The 22,391-nt window shown below is 39.6% G+C and overlaps 2 protein-coding genes across 3 annotated transcripts in view; one reads left to right on the top strand and one right to left on the bottom strand.

Moving 5' to 3' along the window:
• Positions 1-8,246: 8,246 nt before the first annotated feature.
• LOC139421855 (gastrin-releasing peptide) lies at positions 8,247-10,015 on the bottom strand. Its single transcript, XM_071172983.1, has 3 exons — positions 9,687-10,015; positions 8,852-9,126; positions 8,247-8,536 (listed from the first exon to the last, which is right to left on the bottom strand). Exons 1-3 carry the CDS (start codon positions 9,829-9,831, stop codon positions 8,480-8,482), a joined length of 477 nt encoding a protein of 158 aa, XP_071029084.1. The 5' UTR covers positions 9,832-10,015; the 3' UTR covers positions 8,247-8,479.
• A 9,923-nt stretch (positions 10,016-19,938) lies between these two features.
• The window catches only part of LOC139422698 (zinc finger protein 532), a 40,085-nt gene continuing 37,632 nt past the window's right edge, over positions 19,939-22,391 (top strand). Inside the window, exons 1-2 of one of the 2 annotated variants that reach the window (XM_071173922.1) lie at positions 19,991-20,292; positions 20,756-21,076. Coding sequence is in view for 1 of the 2 variants with exons in the window: in XM_071173923.1 (XP_071030024.1) it covers positions 20,201-20,292 (92 nt within the window). In the remaining variant the exon portion in view is untranslated. Of the gene's footprint in view, positions 20,293-20,755; positions 21,077-22,391 lie in introns of both variants that reach the window. The other variant, XM_071173923.1, reaches the window with a different exon arrangement.

A 22,391-nucleotide genomic window follows, 5' to 3' on the forward strand; every position in this document is an offset into this window, starting at 1 on the left:
GATTATTGTTTCTTCTTCAGTGGTTTACATCATCGTCCCAGTCAGTGTTTTTTTGTGAATTCTCAGTATTGGAGGAGGAACAACCATGTCTAATTTCAGATGTTCACATTTTATAAGGAACTTTAACTGTCAGTGTTATGCTTGGATTCACCAAGATCCATCCAGTCTGCTTTTAATGAAAAATGAAAGATGCCATTGAGGAGAAAGTAGAAATGTGAAATGTTTGTCTATGTTGCTCGCAACCTGCTCTCCTTGTCATAATTTCCATCCCTATTTGAACAATTATCTTCTGTTATTCTGCTAAGACAATCCCATCCCAGGGTCAACGTATGTATTGTTGTTTACCAACCCTTATTTAGGTACCTTTCTTTCAGTATTTTTCCATTTTGTGCTGCTGACTTTACAAACAAACAAATGTCAATTTTCTGTAATTAGTTTCTCTCTGTACGTGAATGATATTATGGAAATAAACCTGTATATTTACATCAACCCTCCAGGCTGACAATGTGCAAACTCATCCTTCTTTCATTAATTGTCAAGCCTGAAAAGCCATATTTAAGCAATAAGACCCGGGTAGGTGTGTTATATGGCCAATATACCACTGCTAAGGGCCGTGGTATATTATCCATATATCACAAAGATAATATACAATATAACTCCTGTCTTTTCCAAGAGGTTTGTTTTTACTCAATACTTTCACTTTTTAGAAAACAGGTGGTTCTATACTGCAAATTGAAATCACAAATCACAGAGCAGGACACGTGAATGTGGTGTCTGGTTCCCTCCAGTGGACATTAGTCTTATGACGGGTGGGAAGTGAGCTGGCAATCAAATAATCTATGGCTATCAAATCCTAGATGCCATCGCCTGCTGTTGTACACTTGAGCAAGGCCCTTAACCTCCCCACAACAACAGGTGTCCAGAGTGGCAGCCCCCTTGACCTCTCTAAAAACACCTGTGTATGTGTGTCTTTCGGAAGGTTTGCGTTAAAAGAAGAAGTAAAATTTCATTTGGACCTTGTGTGCAATTGGTCAATAAAGTAATGTGAATCTTTAGCGGCAGCCAATACAATTGAAACTCACCAAGTCAGCTCTTAAGACTCAACTTCCACTTGAGTCAAATGTATACTTTTAATTTCCCATCGACATCAATGCATGACCAAGTGAAAATTCTACTTACAGTGCCTTCAGAAAGTATTCAACCCCCTTGACTTTTTCCACATTTTGTTGTGTTACATCGTGAAAATTTGTGTCACTAATCTTCACACAATATCCCATGATGTCACAATATCCTATGATGTCACAATATCCCATGATGTCACAATATCCCATGATGTCAAAGTAGATTTTTTAAATTAAAAATAAAAAGCTGAAATGTCTTGAGTCAATCAGTATTCAACCACTGTTATGACAAGCCTAAATACGTTCAGGAGTAAAAATGTGCTTAACAAATCACATAATAAGTTGCATGGACTCACTTTCTATGCAATAATAGTGGTTAACATTATTTTTTTATGAGTACCCCATCTCTGCACACCACACATACAATTATCTGTAAAGTCCCTTAGTCGAGCACTGAATTTCAAGCACATATTCGACCACAAAGACCAGGGAGGTTTTCCAATGCCTGGCAAAGAAGGACACTGATTGGTAGATGGGTAAAAAAAATAAAAAAAGAGAGACAAAAACACTGAATATCCTTTGAGCATGGTAAAGTTATTAATTAGGCTATGGATCAATGCACCCTGTCACTACAAAGATACAGGAGTCCTTCCTAACTCAGTTTCCGGAGAGGAAGGAACCACTCAGGCTTTTCACTATGATGCCAATTGCAATTTTAAAGCAGTTATAGAGTTTAATGCCTGTGATAGGAGATAACTGAGGATGGATAAACAATATTGTAGTTACTCGACAATACTAACCTAAATGACAGAGTGAAAAGAAGGAAGCCTGTACAGAATAAAAAACATTCCAAAACATGCATTCTGTTTGCAACAAGGCACTAAAGTAATACTGCAAAAAAATGTGGCAAAGAAATTAACTTTTTGTCTTGAATACAAAATGTTATGTTTGGGTCAAATCCAATACTGTGAGATTAGTGTTAGTACGAACTGGGACCCATGAGCAGAGAAACACAGCAGGCAGAGGTACGGGTAAATCCAGAATATTTACGGAAGATCTTCATAGCAAGAACACTGAACAAAACATGAGACCTGAGCAACTGACCCAGTCCACAGAGGAACCTAAATAGTCATCCATCAGGTGATCGCAATAGACCAATGAGGGTCACCTGGATACCAGATGTAACCCAAGGGTGCTCTCCAGTGGCAACCTCAGGTAGTACACTCACGGGAGAAAACCTGACCTGTGATAAATACAACACATTACTGAGAACCACTCTCCATATTTTCAAGCATGGTGGTGGCTGCATCATGTTATTGGTATGCTTGTCATCGATGAGGACCAGGGAGGTTTTTTAAATGAAAACAAACGGAATAGAGCTAAGCATAGGCAAAATCCTGGAGGGAAACCTGGTTCAGTCTGCTTTCCAACAGACACTGGGAGACTAAGTCACCTTTCAGCAGGACAATAACCTAAAACACAAGGACAAATCTACACTGGAGTTGCTCAGCAAGACAACAGTGAATGTCAGTGATCTACTATCTACTTGTATCTACTATTTACTATTATCTACTGATATCTACTAATACCTACTATATACTGATATCTACTATTATCTATTACTATCTACTATTATCTACTACTATCTACTATCTATTATTATCTACTACTATCAACTATCTACTATTATCTACTACTATCTATTATCTACTACTATCTTCGATCTACTATTATCTACTACTATCTACTATTATCTACTACTATCTATTATCTACTACTATCTACTATCTACTATCTACTATTATCTACTACTATCTACTATCTCTATCTACTATTATCTATTGTCTACTACTATCCATTATCTACTATTATCTATTGTCTACTAGTATCTATTATCTACTATTATATACTACTATCTACTATCTACTATTATATACTACTATCTATTATCTACTACTATCTACTATCTACTATTATATACAACTATCTACTATCTACTATTATCTACTACTATCTACTATATACTATTATCTACTACTATCTACAATCTACTATGATCTACTACTATCTACTATCTACTAGTATCTACTACTATCTATTATCTACTACTATCTATTATCTACTACTATCTACTATCTACTACTATCTACTATCTATTATTATCTGCTACTACTATTATATACTACTATCTACTATCTACTATTATCTACTACTATCTACTATTTATTATTATCTACTACTATCTAATATCTACTACTATCTATTATCTACTACTATTCAATTCTATCTATTATCTACTACTATCTACTATCTACTATCTACTATTATCTATTGTCTACTACTATCTATTATCCACTATTATCTATTGTCTACTACTATCTATTATCTACTATTATATACTACTATCTACTATTTACTAGTATATACTACTATCTATTATCTACTACTATCTACTATCTACTATTATATACAACTATCTACTATCTACTATTATCTACTACTATCTACTATATACTAATATCTACTACTATCTACTATCTACTATGATCTACTACTATCTACTATCTACTATTATCTATTACTATATATTATCTACTACTATCTATTATCTACTACTATCTACTATCTACTATCTACTACTATCTACTATCTACTATCTACTATTAGCTACTATCTACTATTATCTACTACTATCTACTATCTATTATTATCTACTATCTACTATTATCTACTACTCTCTACTATCTACTATTATCTACTACTATCTACTATCTACTATTATCTACTATTATCTACTATCTATTATTATCTGCTACTATCTACTATCTACTACTATCTACTACTATCTATTATTTATTATTATCTACTACTATCTAATATCTACTACTATCTATTATCTACTACTATCTATTATCTACTACTATCTACTATCTACCATTATCTGCTTCTATCTACTATCTACTATTATCTACTACTATCTACTATTTATTATCACCTACTACTATCTATTATCTACTATTATCTACTACTATCTATTATCTACTACTATCTACTAGTTACTATTATCTACTACTATCTACTATCTACTATTATCTACTACTATCTACTATCTATTATTATCTACTACTATCTATTATTATCTACTATATACTATCTACTATTATCTACTACTATCTACTATCTACTATTATATACTATTATCTACTACTATCTATTATCTACTGGTATCTACTATTATCTACTACTATCTACTATCTACTACTATCTACTATCTATTATGATCTACTACTATCTATTATCTACTTTTATCTACTATCTAATACTATCTACTATTATCTACTACAATCTAATATTTACTAGTATCTACTATTATCAAATCAAATCAAATCCAAGTTTATTTGTCATGTGCACCGAATACAACCTTACAGTGAAATGCTTACTTACAGGCTTGTGTGTGTGTGTGTGTGTGTGTGTGTAGGTAAGTAAAGAAATAGTAAAGAAATAAAACAACTACTATACAGTGATATCTGCTATTATCTACTATCTACTATTATCTCCTATTATTGTAACGGGTGTCGTCGTCTGATGAGGAGGAATCGGACCAAAGCGCAGCGTGGTAAGTGTTCATGACTTGTATTTATCTGAACACTGAAACAAAAAGAACAAAGTGAATAACGAAACCGAAACAGTCCTGTCAGGTGCAGAAAACACTATAGCCTGACTCCGTCAATCCAGCTGCCTCTCGTACCTGCTTCGCTCACTTGCCTCATATCGCCGCCTCTCAGCTTTAGCTACCTCCAGTTCCTTTTTCTGGCGGCGAAATTCCCCAGCCTGTCTCCAGGGTCCCTTTCCATCCAATATCTCCTCCCATGTCCAGGAGTCCTGAGCCCTCTGCTCCTCCATACCACGCTGCTTGGTCCGTTGGTGGTGGGTAGTTCTGTACAGGTGTCGTCGTCTGATGAGGAGGAATCGGACCAAAGCGCAGCGTGGTAAATGTTCATGACTTTTATTTAACTGAACACTGAAACAAAAATAACAAAGTGAATAACGAAACCGAAACAGTCCTGTCAGGTGCAGAAAACACTAAACACTAAACAATAACTACCCACAAAACATAGGAGGGAAAACGTTACCTAAGTATGGTTCCCAATCAGAGACATAGATAGTCAGCTGTCCCTGATTGAGAACCATATCCGACCAAAACAAAGAAATACAAAACATAGAAAAAGGAACATAGAATGCCCACCCAAATCACACCCTGACCAAACCAAAATAGAGACATAAGAAGCTCTCTAAGGTCAGGGTGTGACAATTATATACTATCTACTATTATATACTATGATCTACTATCTACTATGATCTACTATCTACTACTATCGACTATGATCTACTACAGTGGCTTGCAAAAGTATTCACCCCCTTGGCATTTTTCCTATTTTGTTGCCTTACAACCTGGAATTAAAATAGATTTTTTGGGGTTTGTATCATTTTATTTACACAACATGCCTACCACTTTGAAGATGCAAAATATGTGGGGTATGTCTCTATAAGCTTGGCACATCTAGCCACTGGGATTTTTGCCCATTCTTCAAGGCAAAACTGCTCCAGCTCCTTCAAGTTGGATGGGTTCCGCTGGTGTACAGCAATCTTTAAGTCATACCACAGATTCTCAATTGGATTGAGGTCTGGGCTTTGACTAGGCCATTCCAAGACATTTAAATGTCTCCCTTTAAACCACTCGAGTGTTGCTTTAGCAGTATGCTTAGGGTCATTGTCCTGCTGGAAGGTGAACCTCCATCCCAGTTTCAAATCTCTGGAAGACTGAAACAGGTTTCCCTCAAGAATTTCACTGTATTTAGCATCAGCCATCATTCCTTCATCTCTGACCAGTTTACCAGTCCCTGCCGTTGAAAAACATCCCCACAGCATGATGCTGCCACCACCATGGTTCACTGGGGTTCACTGGGATGGGGTTCTCGGGGTGATGAGTGGTGTTGGGTTTGTGCCAGATGTATTTTCCTTGATGTCCAGAAAACTCAATTTTAGTCTCATCTGACCAGAGTACCTTCTCCCATATGTTTGGGGAGTCTCCCACAGGCCTTTTGGCAAACACCAAATGTGGTTGCTTATTTTTTTCTATAAGCAATGTTTTTTTTCTGGCCACTCTTCCGTAAAGCCCAGCTCTGTGGAGTGTAAGGCTTAAAGTGGTCCTATGGACAGATACTCCAATCTTCGCTGTGGAGCTTTGCAGCTCCTTCAATGTTATCTTTGGTGTCTTTGTTGCCTCTATGATTAATGCCTTCCTTGCCTGGTCCGTGAGTTAGGAGAGCTCCTTTGTCTTCATGGTGCCACTTGCTTGGTGGTGCCCCTTGCTTAGTGGTGTTGCAGACTCTGGGGCCCTTCAGAACATAACACACAGTATATATATATATATATACTCAGATCAAGTGACAGATCATGTGACACTAAGATCGCACACAGGTGGACTTTATTTATCTATTTATGTGACTTCTGAAGGTAATTGGTCGCACCAGATTTTATTTAGGGGCTTCATAGCAAAGGGGGTGAATACATACACACACCACTTTACCGTTTTTTTAATATTTTTTAAATATTTTGAAACAAGTTATTTTTTTCCATTTCACTTCACCAATTTGGACTACTTTGTGTATGTCCATTACATGAAATCCAAATAAAAATCTATTTAAATTACAGGTTGTATTGCAACCAAATTAGGAAAAACGCCAAAGGGGATGAATACTTTTGCAAGGCACTGTATCTACTATTATCTACTATCATCCACTAATATCATCTACTATTATCTGTGACAAATGAGGGGAGAAAACAGAGTGGAGAACAAGCCTGGTTTATGCCAACAGGATGCGCCTTAACCAAATTAAATTGTTCCAATTACGATTTCTCATTGTGATAAAGTCTGGAGCAGATAATTGAGGCCATTGTTGTCAGGGGACAGCTGAGTAGAGATGCATGAGTCCTTCCTTACACACTGTTTTACGTCCCAAATAGCATCCTATTTTCTATATGGTGCACTACTTTCCGATAGGGCTCTGGTCTAAAGTAGTGCACTATATAGGGAGTAGGGTGCCATTTGGAACGTAATGACTGTCTGTCTGCACATTATGCCTCACAAAGATCAGCTTGTCATTAGATTTATGTATTGCTGGGTCACTGAAAGATACAAACCAGTATTTTGTCCTTTGTCAAAATGTAGCCTAATCGTAGTGATTGCCAAATTGTTGCCCGAAAACTTCTAACAGAAATTGAATAGCTTTAAGAACTAACTTCCTTGATACTGAAGCTTATATTTTAAACTTTGAGTATCTTAGGTAGTTTAGAGAAATGTAAGGATGCATATCAGTTGTCAGATTTAAATATGGGATAGATAGATAAACATTTTGTAAAAATCAAAAAAGATTATATAATTAAAAATGTCTTTATTAGAAAGTGGAATGGGGAACGCAGTCGTAACTGTGAACAGGCTCTGATGAGACGCTTGTCTGCCATCTTGTGGTGAATATGTTGCCTCTGCACTTCTTCACCCGTTGTCAGTTGAAAATGAAGTACATACAGTACTATAGTATATATACCTCCTAGAGTCGATTATCGAAGTAACATAATAAAAATCCCCATCAAAATACCGCCAGTTTAAGCTAGCGATATCTGTTGTTTGTAACACGTTCACATCTGAAAGGTGAAAGGTGACAGAGATAGAGTGGTGTTGGTCAGAGCACGAGACATCCCGAAAATCAGTCTTCTCATGAAAACGTCTGTAGCGTCCGAACGGTTTGACTGAACCTATGGGGCTCATCTGAAGGTAACCAGTACATGAAAACTGTTTTATGGAAGTAAGGAGGTATAGACACTTCAAAACCTTATTCCTCATTATTTACTTTTGGACTGTCTTATTTGCCATTTATGAATGTGTCATTCAATGTGTTTCTATGGGTTCTAGTAATAAAGGCCAATTTCAATATTTTATCAAATATTTTTTTGATATTTGTTTTGGATACCTCTGTATGGTTATGTAAAGGAACACCCAGATATCCACAATGCAGTTACCACAACAATTTCAGCTTTATTCAATGTTCTTTACACAGTGTTGTTGATGGGGAGGGAGTAGTATTTTGAGTAGGATACAATAAATAGTAGATGACGTCATGTAATTATTATGATAATTATGTTATTATATATCATATAAAGTCAACTCTAATATAGGCTATATTGTTTTCAAAATATTGTGAACAGGTGCGCTGGATGCAACGACTCGAACTGAGTCTCTGAGGCGTGTAGTGCCGTTCATCATAGGACAGCTGCAGACTAGAGCTGACTGCCTGTCTTCAGTTGAAGATAGTGTTCTCCTTCATGTTGAAAGCCAATCGAATGAGGTCTGTCAGCTACGGAGAGGAAACGCAGAAATACAACAATTTAGCACTCATACCTGAACCACGTAAACCTGCAATAAAATATAATTACCGGTTTTAAATAATCAGTCTTCATAAACATGCGTTTTTAAATAATTATACTTCATAAATATGTTGTTACTAATGAACTCAAACATTAAGTTAAGAATGAAGTCAAACATTTATATTCTGATAAATAGCCTACTGGATATTAGGGGATGCGATGAATACATAGGCTACATACTATAAAGGGAAAGACCGGAGGAACAACATTCACCTAATTGACACTAACCTCTCACCATTACTAACCTGTTTGAGGTATCGGTGTCTATCTGTCTCTTCCCACTTTGTGGTCTTGAGTACACCCATTCGAGAGATAACATGTTCCTGTCCCTGTCTCTGGGTCTGGTTCTGCCTCTTGTTCTCCAGTCCCCAGAGGGTCCTGATGAAGCCTTGCACCAGCTTGGACGGCTGCACATATCTATCCAACAGCGTGTCTTCCTCTGAAGACGGTATATTGTCCCTGTTGCTGCTATCTTCTGATCCAGAGAGACTGTCAAGGCTTTTCTTCCCCATCAAGTGACCTAATAAAAAAGGTTTATACATAAAGAATGTACGGATGGACATTGAGGAAGATTTAATATTGAAGTTAGTGTTCTTTTGAGTCCAATTCTGGTTTGGAGAGTAAGACAATTCAACGCTGGGTTTTTATTTGAACAACCAATGTCCTGCGTCACAATGTCTTCGTTTGCTCTGAGCTTTCTCACCCAGGAACATTTCACCTAAACTTTTCACAGGAAATGTAACTTGCCCACCAAATAGAATACTCATTTTTCTGGGTAACCAAGGTGATTATACAAAACAAAGGCAACATTCGGCTGTCCACATTAAGTCCTATTTTTTTTTTATATACATCAGCTCAACAATTCAATCAGAAAATTGTTACACCATTAAACATGGTTTGTGCAGTGGTTTCCCATCGTTACATTTTTTTTTTTTTATCTCGAAACAAAATTTTCATCTATCCAGCAGAATCTCAAAAGCCGAAGTAGATCATAACAATAATAACACTTAATATTAATTTTATTATAAATAATAATATATTATTCTGTAATATAAATAGCAACAATAATAGGTATCTTACCTACTGCCCAGTGATTCCCTCGTGGGAACACTTTTCCAATGGCTCCAGTATTGTCTGAACAATGCACCATACATAAAATTGATACCAATATAATAGCAATCGATAAGGAAGGTTTGTAGGTCCATGCATGGCACAGGTCGCCCATTATATCGCAGAGAGAGGAGCAAGCGTTATAATAAGGTATTATAATCCTTATTGGCTGTATATCCGTCCAGTTGAAAAATTCCTAAACTAATGGTGGTCTTCCATAATCAGTTCATTTATATAATACCGCGACCGACGTTCAAGTTTGTTGTCTTTGCGAAGTTATACGGGAGTGACTCCATAAGGGCGATAGCTCTGAAGTAGGCGACGTTGAAAGTTAAATGCTTTTCCTGAGTGTTATACGTCAGAGATCCTTAAAAAAAATAAAAAAAATACACCCGTGATGTTAAATGAAAATGTGACAAATTGTGATAACCTGCCATTACGAAACACGCCTGGATAATGTGTGTGTAGAGATTGCATTTGCACGTCAGCGTCATTTCATTAACATTGACGGGTTGTTTTTTCCTCTTTGCAGAGCCTGTATAGCCTGGGACATTCCAAGTGGCAACCTATTTCCTATATATTCCCTATAAGGGGTAGTGCACTATGTAGCAAATAGGGTGCCATTTGCGACAGTCTGTTATTAATAACAGGCAGTTAATTGCTTCCCCTTACAGCAGGTTATTAATTCATATTACTTATTACAGTTCTCCACTAGGCTATGTGATGGTCAGTGTCATGTCCTGTGTTCTGGTGACCAGTTACAGTATGCCAGTTCTTCACTAGGCTGTGTTCTGGTGATCAGTTACAGTATGCCAGTTCTTCACTAGGCTGTGTTCTGGTGATCAGTTACAGTATGCCAGTTCTTCACTAGGCTGTGTTCTGGTGACCAGTTACAGTATGCCAGTTCTTCACTAGGCTGTGTTCTGGTGATCAGTTACAGTATGCCAGTTCTTCACTAGGCTGTGTTCTGGTGATCAGTTACAGTATGCCAGTTCTTCACTAGGCTATGTTCTGGTGACCAGTTACAGTATGCCAGTTCTCCACTAGGCTATTTGATGGCCAGTGTCATGCCCTGTGTTCTGGTGATCAGTTACAGTATGCCAGTTCTTCACAAGGCTATGTGATGGCCAGTGTCATGTCCTGTGTTCTGGTGACCAGTTACAGTATGCCTATGCTAGATTAGAATAGAATACAACTAAATGGAGTGGATTAGATAGAGTAGAGTAGGCCTAGACTGGAGTAGAGTAGAGGAGAGGAGAGTGGAGTGGAGTAGGCCTAGAGTAGAGTAGAGTAGAGTAGAGTAGAGTAGAGTAGAGTAGGCCTAAAGTAGAGTGGAGTGGAGTAGAGTAGAGTAGAGTAGAGTAGAGTAGAGTAGAGTAGAGTAGAGTAGAGTAGAGTAGAGTAGAGTGGAGTAGAGTAAAGTAGAGTGGAGTGGAGTGGAGCGGAGTAGAGTGGTGTAGAGTGGAGTAGGCCTAGAGAAGAGTGGAGTAGAGTAGAGTAGAGTGGAGTAGAGAGGAGTGGAGTAGAGTAGAGTGGAGTAGAGAGGAGAGGAGTAGAGTAGAGTAGAGTAGAGTAGAGTAGAGTAGAGAAGTGTAGAGTAGAGTAGAGTGGAGTAGAGTGGAGTAGGCCTAGAGTGGAGTGGAGTAGAGTGGAGTATAGTGGAGTGGAGTAGAGTGTTGTAGATCTAGAGTAGAGTGGAGTCAAGTAGAGTAGAGTGGAGTAGAGAGGAGTGGAGTAGGCCTAGAGTAGTGGAGTAGAGTGGAGTGGAGTGGAGTAGGCCTAGAGTAGAGTGGTGTAGAGTGGAGTAGAGTAGAGTAGAGTAGAGTGGAGTGGAGTGGAGTAGAGTGGTGTAGAGTGAAGTGGAGTAGGCCTAGAGTAGAGTGGAGTAGAGTGGAGTGGAGTAGAGTGGAGTAGACGTAGAGTAGAGTGAAGTGGAGTAGGCCTAGAGTAGAGTAGAGTGGAGTAGAGAGGAGTGGAGTAGGCCTAGAGTAGTGGAGTAGAGTGGAGTGGAGTAGGCCTAGAGTAGAGTGGGGTAGGCCCAGAGTAGAACAAATAAAACAAAATGTAATACAGTATAGTATTTTTTTATATTTAACTAGGCAAGTCAGTTAAGAACAAATTCTTATTTACAATGACGGTCTACCGGGGAACAGTGGGTTAACTGCCTTGTTCAGGGGCAGAACGACAGATTTGTACCTTGTCAGCTCGGGGATTCAATCCAGAAACCTTTCGGTTACTGGCCCAAGGCTCTAACCACTAGGCTACCTGCTGTAGTACAGTAGAGTAGAGTACAGTAGAGTATATTAGAGTATAGTAGAGTACAGTATAGTACAGTAGAGTACAGTAGAGTATAGCAGAGTCCAGTAGAGTGCAGTAGAGTACAGTAGAGTATAGTCCAGTATAGTATAGTAGAGTAGAGTACAGTCGTGGCCAAAAGTTTTGAGAATGACACAATTATTAATTTCAACAAAGTTTGCAGCTTCAGTGTCTTTATATATTTTTGTCAGGTGTTACTATGGAATACTGAAGTATAATTACAAGCATTTCATAGGTGTCAAAGGCTTTTATTGACAATCACATGAAGTTGATGCAAAGAGTCAATATTTGCAGTGTTGACCCTTCTTTTTCAAGACCTTTGCAATCCGCCCTGGCATGCTGTCAATTAACTTCTGGGCCACTTACTGACTGATGGCAGCCCATTCTTGCATAATCAATGCTTGGAGTTTGTCAGAATTTGTGGGTTTTTGTTTGTCCACCCTCCTCTTGAGGCTTGACCACAAGTTCTCAATGGGAGTTTCCTGGCCATGGATCCAAAACATTGATGTTTGGTTTCCCGAGCCACTTATTTATCACTTTTGCCTTCTGGCAAGGTGCTCCATCATGCTGGAAAAGGCATTGTTCGTCACCAAAATGTTCCTGGATGGTTGGGAGAAGTTGCTCTCGGAGGATGTGTTGGTACCTTTCTTTATTCATGGCTGTGTTCTTAGGCAAAATTGTGAGTGAGCCCACTCCCTTGGCTGAGAAGCAACCCCACACATGAATGGTCTCAGGATGCTTTACTGTTGGCATGACACAGGGCTGATGGTAACGCTCACCTTGTCTTCTCCGGACAAGCTTTTTTCCGGATGCCCCAAACAATCGGAAATGGGATTCATCAGAGAAAATGACTTTACCCCAGTCCTCAGCAGTCCAATCCCTGTACCTTTTGCAGAATATCAGTCTGTCCCTGATGTTTTTCCTGGTGAGAAGTGGCTTCGTTGCTGCCCTTCTTGACACCAGGCCATCCCCCAAAAGTCTTTGCCTCACTGTGCGTGCAGATGCAGTCACACCTGCCTGCTGCCATTCCTGAGCAAGCTCTGTACTGGTAATGCCCCAATCCCGCAGCTGAATCAACTTTAAGAGACGGTCCTGGCGCTTGCTGGACTTTCTTGGGCAACCTGAAGCCTTCTTCACAACAATTGAACCGCTCTCCTTGAAGTTCTTGATGATCCGATAAATGGATGGTTTAGGTGCAATCTTACTGGCAGTAATATCCTTGCCTGTGAAGCCCTTTTTGTACAAAGCAATGATGTCGGCACGTGTTTCCTTGCAGGTAACCATGGTTGACAGAAGAAGAACAATGATTCCAAGCACCACCCTCCTTTTGAAGATTCCAGTCTGTTATTCAAACTCAATCCGCATGACAGAGTGATCTCCAGCCTTGTCCTCATCAACACTTACACCTGTGTTAACGAGAGAATCACTCACATGATGTCAGCTGGTCCTTTTGTGGCAGGGCTGAAATGCAGTGGAAATGTTTTTTGGGGATTCAGTTCATTTGCATGGCAAAGAGGGACTTTGCAATTAATTGCAATTCATCTGATCACTCTTCATAACATTATGGAGTATATGAAAATTGCCATTATACAAACTGAGGCAGCAAACTTTGTGGAAATTAATATTTGTGTCATTCTCAAAACTTTTGGCCACGACTGTACAGTTGTCACGTTTGTTGTAACGAGGAGACCAAGGCGCAGCGTGATGAGAATACATTCCTCTTTATTAAAGGAAGACCACTTAAACAAACTAACAAAATGACCGTGACGCTATAAACCACTAGTGCTGACACAGGCAACTTTACATAGACACTAACCCACAAAATACCCAAGGAATATGGCTACCTAAATATGGTCCCCAATCAGAGACAACGATAAACAGCTGCCTCTGATTGAGAACCAATCTAGGCAACCATAGACATAAAAACACCTAGACAAGATACAACCCCATAAACATACAAAAACCCTAGACAAGACAAAAACACATATATCAACCTCGTCACACCCTGACCTAACCAAAATAATAAAGAAAACAAAGAATACTAAGGTCAGGGTGTGACAACAGTATAAGAGACGAGAGTAGAGAATAATCAAATCAAATTGAAAACATTAGGTAGCCTAGCGGTAAAGAGCGTTGGGTCAGTGGTTTGAATCCCTGAGCCAGGCAAGGTGGACAAATCTGCTGTTCTGCCCTTGAGCAAGGCAGTTAACCCCCAACAACTGCTCCCCAGGTGCCGATGACATGGATTAAGGCAGCCCCCCTCACCTCTCTGATTCAGAGAGGTTGGGTTAAATACGGAAGACACATTTCAGTTGAATACATTCAGTTGTGCATCTGATGTATCCCCCTTCAGTAGAGTAGAGTAGGCCTAGAGTAGAATAAAATGAAATGGAATACATTAGAGTAGAATAGAATACATTTCATCACCCACATTAGAAACAAAACTAAACGTTACACCAATAGCTGGCTATTTAGTAATTGCAGTTCTATTCCACTGGATGTGAATAAGACCAGCCGCACCTATCCGGTGACACACTAAGTGTTAAGACTCTCACAATGGGTTTCGATACGAAACCTAGTGGTTAGACCGTTGGACTAAGAACCGAAAGGTTGCAAGTTCAAATCCCCCGAGCTGACAAGGTAAAAAATCTGTCGTTCTGCCCCTGAACAAGGCAGTTAACCCACTGTTCCTAGGCCGACATTGAAAATAAGAATTTGTTCTTAACTGACTTGCCTAGTTAAATAAATAAACATATACTGCTGAAAGAAGGTTTTTTATTGGAGACCGGTAGGAACACAGCTGGGACCGAGAGACTGAAAAACAGCTTCTATCTCAAGGCCATCAGACTGTTAAACAGCCACCACTAACATTGAGTGGCTGCTGCCAACACACTGACTCAACTCCAGCCACTTTAATAATGGGAATTGATGGGAAATTATGTAAAATATATCACTAGCCACTTTAAACAATGCTACCTAATATAATGTTTACATTATTCATCTCATATGTATATGTATATACTGCATCTTTATGTAATACATGTATCACTAGCCACTTTAACTATGCCACTTTGTTTACATACTCATCTCATATGTATATACTGCACTCAATACCATCTACTGTATCTTGCCTATGTCGCTCTGTACCATCACTCATTCATATATCTTTATGTACATATTCTTTATCCCCTTACACTTGTGTGTGTATAAGGTAGTAGTTTTGGAATTGTTAGGTTAGATTACTCGTTGGTTATTACTGCATTGTCGGAACTAGAAGCACAAGCGTTTCGCTACACTCGCATTAACAACTGCTAACCATGTGTATGTGACAAATACATTTGATTTGATTTGATTTTATATTGGAGACTGGTAGAAACACAGCTGACAACAGGTGCCAGGAATGGTAATGTAGGGTCAAGGCTAACAAACAAAAGTGGTTTGACTTGTGTTCATTAATTTAGACACAATGATGAATGAATGACCCACACAACCATTGGTTGGTTACCATGCAGAAATGATATTATGGAATCTGCATCAGTGAATAGGAAAGATCAACAACATGTACAAAAACATGTCCATGTTATTTAATTCAATTAAATGAGTCTATTACTGTAAGTACACATCCTTGTGAAACATTCATACTCGAATGATGACATTCATATCCTGTATTGACATACAGATCATTGCAGAGGTAAAGTAATAGAGGATTAGTGTTGACAGATCCGTTGTCCACCCGCCGGTCTTTTGAAGGTACATACAGATAACATTTGGTCTGATAAGGTTGAGTGGTGCCCGGGGGCATTGTCACATCTCAGGAAAGCCCCGCAGGAAGTTGGTGAGTTGGCCTGGTACTCAGCTCTTCCTCATTGGATGACATCAAGAGAATAACCTATAAGTGGAAACATTATGAGTCAGTTGGGGCCATAGGAAAAAGTCTGGCTCCAATGGAACTATTTTAGGTCACTATAAAGGCTCTGAATGTTATGAATCAGTTTGGGCCGTATGACAAATTCAGGCACCAATGGAACTATACTGAACAAAAATATAAAAGCAACAATGCAGCAATTTTAACAATTTTACTGAGTTACAGTTCATATAGAAATCTGTCAATCTGTCAATTGAAATAAATTAATTAGGCCCTAATCTTTGGATTTCACATGATTGGGCAGGGGCACATCCATGGGTGGGGCTGGGAATGCATAGGCCCACCCACTGAGGAGCCAGGCAATCCGAATGAGTTTTTCCCCACATAAGGGCTTCATTACTGATAGAAATACTCCTCAGTTTTGTCAGCTGTCCAGGTGGCTGGTCTCAGACGATCCCGCAGGTGAAGAAGCCAGACGTGGAGGTCCTGGGCTGGCGTGGTTACACATGATCGGTGGTTGTGAGGCCAGTTAGACATACTGCCAAATTCTCTAAAACAACGTTGGTAGAGAAATTAACATGAAATTGTCTGGCAACAGCTCTGGTGGACATTCCTGCAGTCAGCATGCCAATTGCACGCTCCTTCAAAATTTAAGACATGTGTGGCAATGTGTTGTGTGACAAAACTGCACATTTTGGAGCGGCCTTTTATTGTCCCCAGCACAAGTTGCACCTGTGTAATGATCATGCTGTTTAATCAGCTTCTTGATATGCCACACCTGTCAGGTGGATGGATTATCATGGCAAAGGAAAAATGCTCACTAACATGGATGTAAACAAATGCACAACATTTGAGAGAAATAAGGTTTTTGTGCACATAGAACGCTCCTGGGATCTTTTATATCAGTTCATGACACATGGAAACAACACTTTACATGTTGCGTTTATATTTTAGTTGGGTGTATTTTAGATCACTATAAAATGCTGAAAATGCTGTGAAATGCTTTACTTACAAGCCCTTAACCAACAATGCAGTTTGAAGAAAAATAAGAGTTATTTAAATAAAAAAACATAAAGAGCAACAATAAAATAACAATAACGAGGCTGTATATTCAGGGGGTACCGGTACCGAGTCAATGTGCGGGGTTACAGGTTAGTCTAGGTAATTGAGGTAATATGTACATGTAGGTAGTGGTAAAGTGACTATTCATAGATAATAAACAGCCAGTAGCAGCAGTGTTAAAAAAAAGGGGGGGAGGGGTTGGGTGTCAATGCAAATAGTCCAGGTAGCCATTTGATTAGCTGTTCAGCAGTTTTATGGCTTGGGGGTAGAAGCTATTAAGAAGCCTTTTGGACCAACACAGCTTGCCTTGCGGTAGCAGAGAGAATAGTGTTTGACTTGGGTGGCTGGAGTCTTTGGCAATGTTTCACATATTGTCAGTTATTTTTTAGTCAATGTAACAACTGTTTCCGAAGATGTTCTATGTGATGTTTTGTCTTCCTTCTCTTTTCACAATGTCCTAGAATATACTAATAGAAAAGTAGAAATATGAGTCATATTGAATATTTATTAGAACATATGTCTCACAATACAGTCAGATGTTTGTGACCAGATATTGGCATGAACACTTCTGCAGCTGTCAGCCATTCAATAGTCTGAATAATGATAAGATAATGATCACATAGAAAGTAAGACAGACAAGAGACCGGCTCATCTACTCATGCCATAGGCATCACAGTCAACTCAGGTCACACGTAATTATTAGCTGTCTTTTGAACGATCACTTGTTACGTCATCGGTATTTTATGCCGCCGTTCCAAAACAACTGGGAACTCGGATAACTCCGACTTCCGACATCAAGGCGTTCAAAGCAACTGGTAACTCGGAAAAAAACGAGCTCCGACTGAAAAAAAAATCGATTTGACGGTCATCCAACTCGGGCCTCTTCCTAGAGCTCCAACTTCCCGACCTGAAGATCACTTACGTCATGATTTGACATGTATTTTTCCGAGTCCCAGTTGTTGTGAATGCGGCATCAATGACAACCATCGATCACGACACATGTCACGACGAGTTGATTGATTTCCCACTAGCTGACCAACATATGAGATAAGTGACGTTGTAGAATGCTGTACGGACACTTTGTATCTGTCTAGCATGAACACTAGATGGCAGTGTTGAGTGAATTTAGGGGATATTAATTTCAACACACTTTAGAGGTTGAATGTAGCATTTGTGTTTTTGCAAGAGTCAAATATACTGTATTTTCACATTACATAGCGGCGCCCTCTAATCGCTTGGAGCAGGCTAGATGGGAGTCATATTACAGGATCCCATGTACATTGTTGAAAAGAACTACAATTACTTGACATTTGCAAACATGACTAAAAAAGCCCCACATTTCATTCGTCCTCTTTTTGATACATGTCCACAGTGGCGTTTTAATGGGCAATACGGGTAATTTAAGGGGCAGCAAGTGTTAATTAAAACCTCTGTTGACTGTCACATCGCTGACTGGTAGGATGAGTCAAATATGAAATATGAGGTGTCCTTCCATTCAACTACCTGAAATGAAATCACACTTGTTGAAATAATGACAAAATGATAGCTACCTTGCACAGGAAATAATTATATTGATACGTGTGTAAAACCTTCATTGAAGCAAGACAAGTGTTATATTCAAACACAGATATTGTTTGAATAACTTTACAAAGTAACTTTTTAAAAATGGTTTACTTCCCATGTAGCCTATGTACAAGAAGTCAAAAAAAAAAAAAGGTAATACATTTTGTTACGTGAATTTAAATAAACTGCATTTCCTCATAAATGAAGACCAATATGAACAACAATAGCCAAAATGACCTGAGGAAAATATGATGAAAAGGTCACATGATGTCATAGGAAAGCCATATATCGTTTTGACAAAAGTATCTAGTGTAGTAGCCCATCAAGGAAAGACCTCCGGTTAACAAAGGTGTCACATAGGAACAGAGATCATTAAAGCCTTTTGCCATAACCATTTTTAGATTCCTTATTCCTGTAAAAAAACACCACGTGTTTTTCCATTTATAGCGCTTCTACAATGAAGTGCTTCAACATCTGCATCGCTTGCGGTTTGGGGTTTTAGGCTGGGTTTCTGTACACCACTTTGTGCTCTCTGCTGATATAAAAATGGCTTTATAAATACATGTGATTGATTAATTGATCTATCAAGTCCAAAAGGTGCAGCACAAAGGATGTAATTGCTTTTTATCTAAACCTGTTGAATTAAATTCTGCATTATTATGCTGCTGCATAACTCTGAAAACAAGCAAATGCTAAAAAATAATTGCCAAACTGAAAATATGAACAATTGTAACGGTGATGATGGAGTGCTGAGTTGATACATGACTGACACACATCAGGAACTGACACTCAAGTCTACAGCTCTATCCAAAAATACATTTTGCCAAAAGATTCAAACAGAATACTTTCGAGTATTTACGTTTCTAATGTAGTTACACAAAGCCAGCATTCATAATAATTAATGACCGTTTTAATCACGGAGGATGCGGGTAAGTATAGTATGACATTGAACTATGGACGAGATTATTTCTTTGCATGGATTTAGCTGATGATTAAGTGCAGCTCTTAGAAGAAACTAGCCAGTTAGCTAGGCGCAGTTCACTTATATCAAATATATCAGATTTTAAAAATAAAAACGAGACTCGTAACGAATGCTCCTTGAAATGTATCGGTGATGACACCGCCAACAAGACGATTAATATTTCCCCGAAGAAAGCGTTATTTATTTTTACACGTTTGAACGACCGCGAAATGCATTCTGGGTTTGAGAAAACTGTGTTCTGATTTTCAACGTCATCACATCTTGTCAAAACAAAGTATCCATAAAATAAACGTCTGATACCTACGACCTTACATACGTAACGTTCCAATATCGATTTGTCTACATTATAATAGGTACGACATGGCTGATCCGCTGACTTGAAATATCGTTATGATCAAGCGTCAAGGCAATATTTCTCATCACGTGACAATGGCAATCTTGGGGGTGGGCAGCACTGAGCAGCAACCTCTGCTCTGCTCAGCTCAGAAAAGAATAGACTTCACCGGAGAGCAGTGAGCAGGGGGGGTATTTTATAGGCCTTTCTTCCTTATGAACATACACGTTCAACATCTGGAAACAACAGTCTGGAGCAGGGTAGTTTATATCCCCCTCTTAGATAAAATGCAGTCTGATGCCTTTGCATTTTGATGTGTTGCTGATGGAAAGGTGCTGAACCTATTACAGAAGGGGCTACCCATGACTTCATTGTCTGAGAGTGAGCTGCTGTCATATATATGCTGCTGTCATATATATATATATGCTAATCTGTCACCATACCCACTACCCAGGTAGGTAATAATCTATTGTTCACGTGTTGGTTGATGAATTGTCTGAATCTGGGGTTTGGGTTGATGACTTTATAGGTACAGGCCCGGGCCTTGTGAGGATCTGTTATATAACATAAACAACAATGTGCTGTCTTTTTAAAGTAGTTCGCCTATAGTCTGCTATTTATCTTTGTAATTACTCAGAAAGAAAGAACATGCTTTTAAATAATTGCATTATGCAGTGCCATGTACAAAGTGAGCCTTTGTTAAATTATTTGAGTAAGTAGCCTATCAGTATCAATTGATGACAATATCCAGACTGCACAGACCATACTAGGCCCTATTTTCTTCAAGTCAATATTTAGCCTATATTTGTCATTGATCAAGAGAGACTTAGGAGATTTCTTGGTATCCTTTTCTTTGTGCCCTCTTCTCATATTTCTATATTTTCCTTTCCCCCTCTCTCCTCTCCTTCCTGCACCAGCTGCTGCTCCCTGCCGTAGCCGAGAGAGCCTGGAGAGTCCCCTCACCCCCTTACCCTGCACATACATGCATAGACAAAAGGCCTGATTCGCCTGTCGAACACTGCCCCCTTTTTCCATGCAGCGCTCGGCTTCGTCTGGAGGGAGCAGCCTGGACTGGCTGACCTACTGCAGCCACAGAGCAGAGGCACAGCACTGTTTATAAGGGGCTGCCTGGCAGGATGGGGGCTGCTAGTCTGGATTGACTCTGTGTGTATGAAGCAGGCCTCAACAGGAAGATTTCTCCTCTCTTAGTGGAAAATCAGAGTCAGGGGATCACGAGGGTATGGCACAATCTCCTTTTCCTCCCCTAGTATTTGTGTGTATATATATATATCTATATCAGATACATATATATTATATATATATATATATTGTGTGTGTCTGCATGTATTGTGCCTGTGACAGGGATAGGGTGTGTGCCATCATGATGGCCCTTTGTTTTCCTTGTCATTTATCACAGACAGACGGATGGGATGCTCAATTGCCTGAGGCTACAGGGATTATCATGACAAAGATCAGCCTCTCTAGGACAGAGATTAGGGAACCATGGGCATGGAATAGAGAGGATAGAGGTGGAGAGACCCTCACCAGCTCAGCCGAGGGCTATACTAAAACACTGGGGCTCATGCAGACAAGCAGGCCACGTATAGACCAGGGTTTTACCACTACTACTACTCTGTCATGGCTGCTTCAGCCTCCTCCCTCTCCATTTTCACCCAGCGTTGTGGCACGTCCTCATCCCAGACCAGGAATCGTAACTGTCATGACTCACATAATAAGCCATCCGGATTCAGGCTGTATTATTGTCTGTGTTTTGAGCTGTGTCCTTTTTTTCCTGCCATCTCGTTTTGTATCTGTAACAGAGTTAGATTTCTAACTGCGTGTGTATTTTGTCCCATTGCACAACCCAGAGGAGGATGTTATGATTTGTACTCTCGAGGCCTAGCTGTTTTTTTGTTGCTGGGGTAATGACCTGGATTCCAGATTTGTTTTGGACAAGGATCTCTTCAAACCTTTTGTATTTTGAACCCAGAGAACTATTACCTTTTTAGTCATCTGTTATCTTTTAACCACATCCAGATGTTGTATTTCAGGTCAAAATGGTGCAGTATCAGTGCTCTGTGATCAGCCTGAGAAGTGGGCGCTAGCTGTGTCTCTTTCTGCCTGTCTGTGTGTGTGTAGCTGTACTGCAGCAGAGCAGGCTTTATGTGTGGTGACCGGAACCGGCTGAAACAGGTTTGAGCCAGCAGACAGAGGGCTGAGGAACAATGCCGGCTCTGTGCTACAGGGGGAGAGAGAGCTTCCCTGGCTGCTTAATAATGGCAGCCAAACTAGAAGGCTGTAGCCTAGTAGAGGAGGCTGCAGAAAGGCACTATCGATCCCCAGCAGCATGGTGGTGGTACAGTACACTGGGTGTGGGGGTTTAGGCTATGGGATACAGGGTGTAGGCTGTGGGATAAGCAGGGCTGGCCACCTCGCTGAAGGCAGAGGCAGAGAGAGCAGTGCTCAGGCAGGGGAGAGGGGATGAGACTGCAACTCTGGAGGCCTGTCTCACAGCACAGGGTCATTGTCAGTCAGCTGGTGATGGTGCAGGAC

Source organism: Oncorhynchus clarkii, chromosome 12, assembly GCF_045791955.1.
Source record: "Oncorhynchus clarkii lewisi isolate Uvic-CL-2024 chromosome 12, UVic_Ocla_1.0, whole genome shotgun sequence".
NCBI classification, from domain to species: domain Eukaryota; kingdom Metazoa; phylum Chordata; class Actinopteri; order Salmoniformes; family Salmonidae; genus Oncorhynchus; species Oncorhynchus clarkii.

Bases quoted from the DNA above. Each gene is read 5' to 3' on its own strand.
- LOC139421855 (XM_071172983.1), bottom strand. From the start codon at position 9,831: ATGGGCGACCTGTGCCATGCATGGACCTACAAACCTTCCTTATCGATT. The intron at 9,127-9,686 runs GTAAGATACCTA...CTTTTTTATTAG, and splicing joins AGGGAATCACTGGGCAGTAG to GTCACTTGATGGGGAAGAAA. The intron at 8,537-8,851 runs GTTAGTAATGGT...TCCTCTCCGTAG, and splicing joins GACACCGATACCTCAAACAG to CTGACAGACCTCATTCGATT.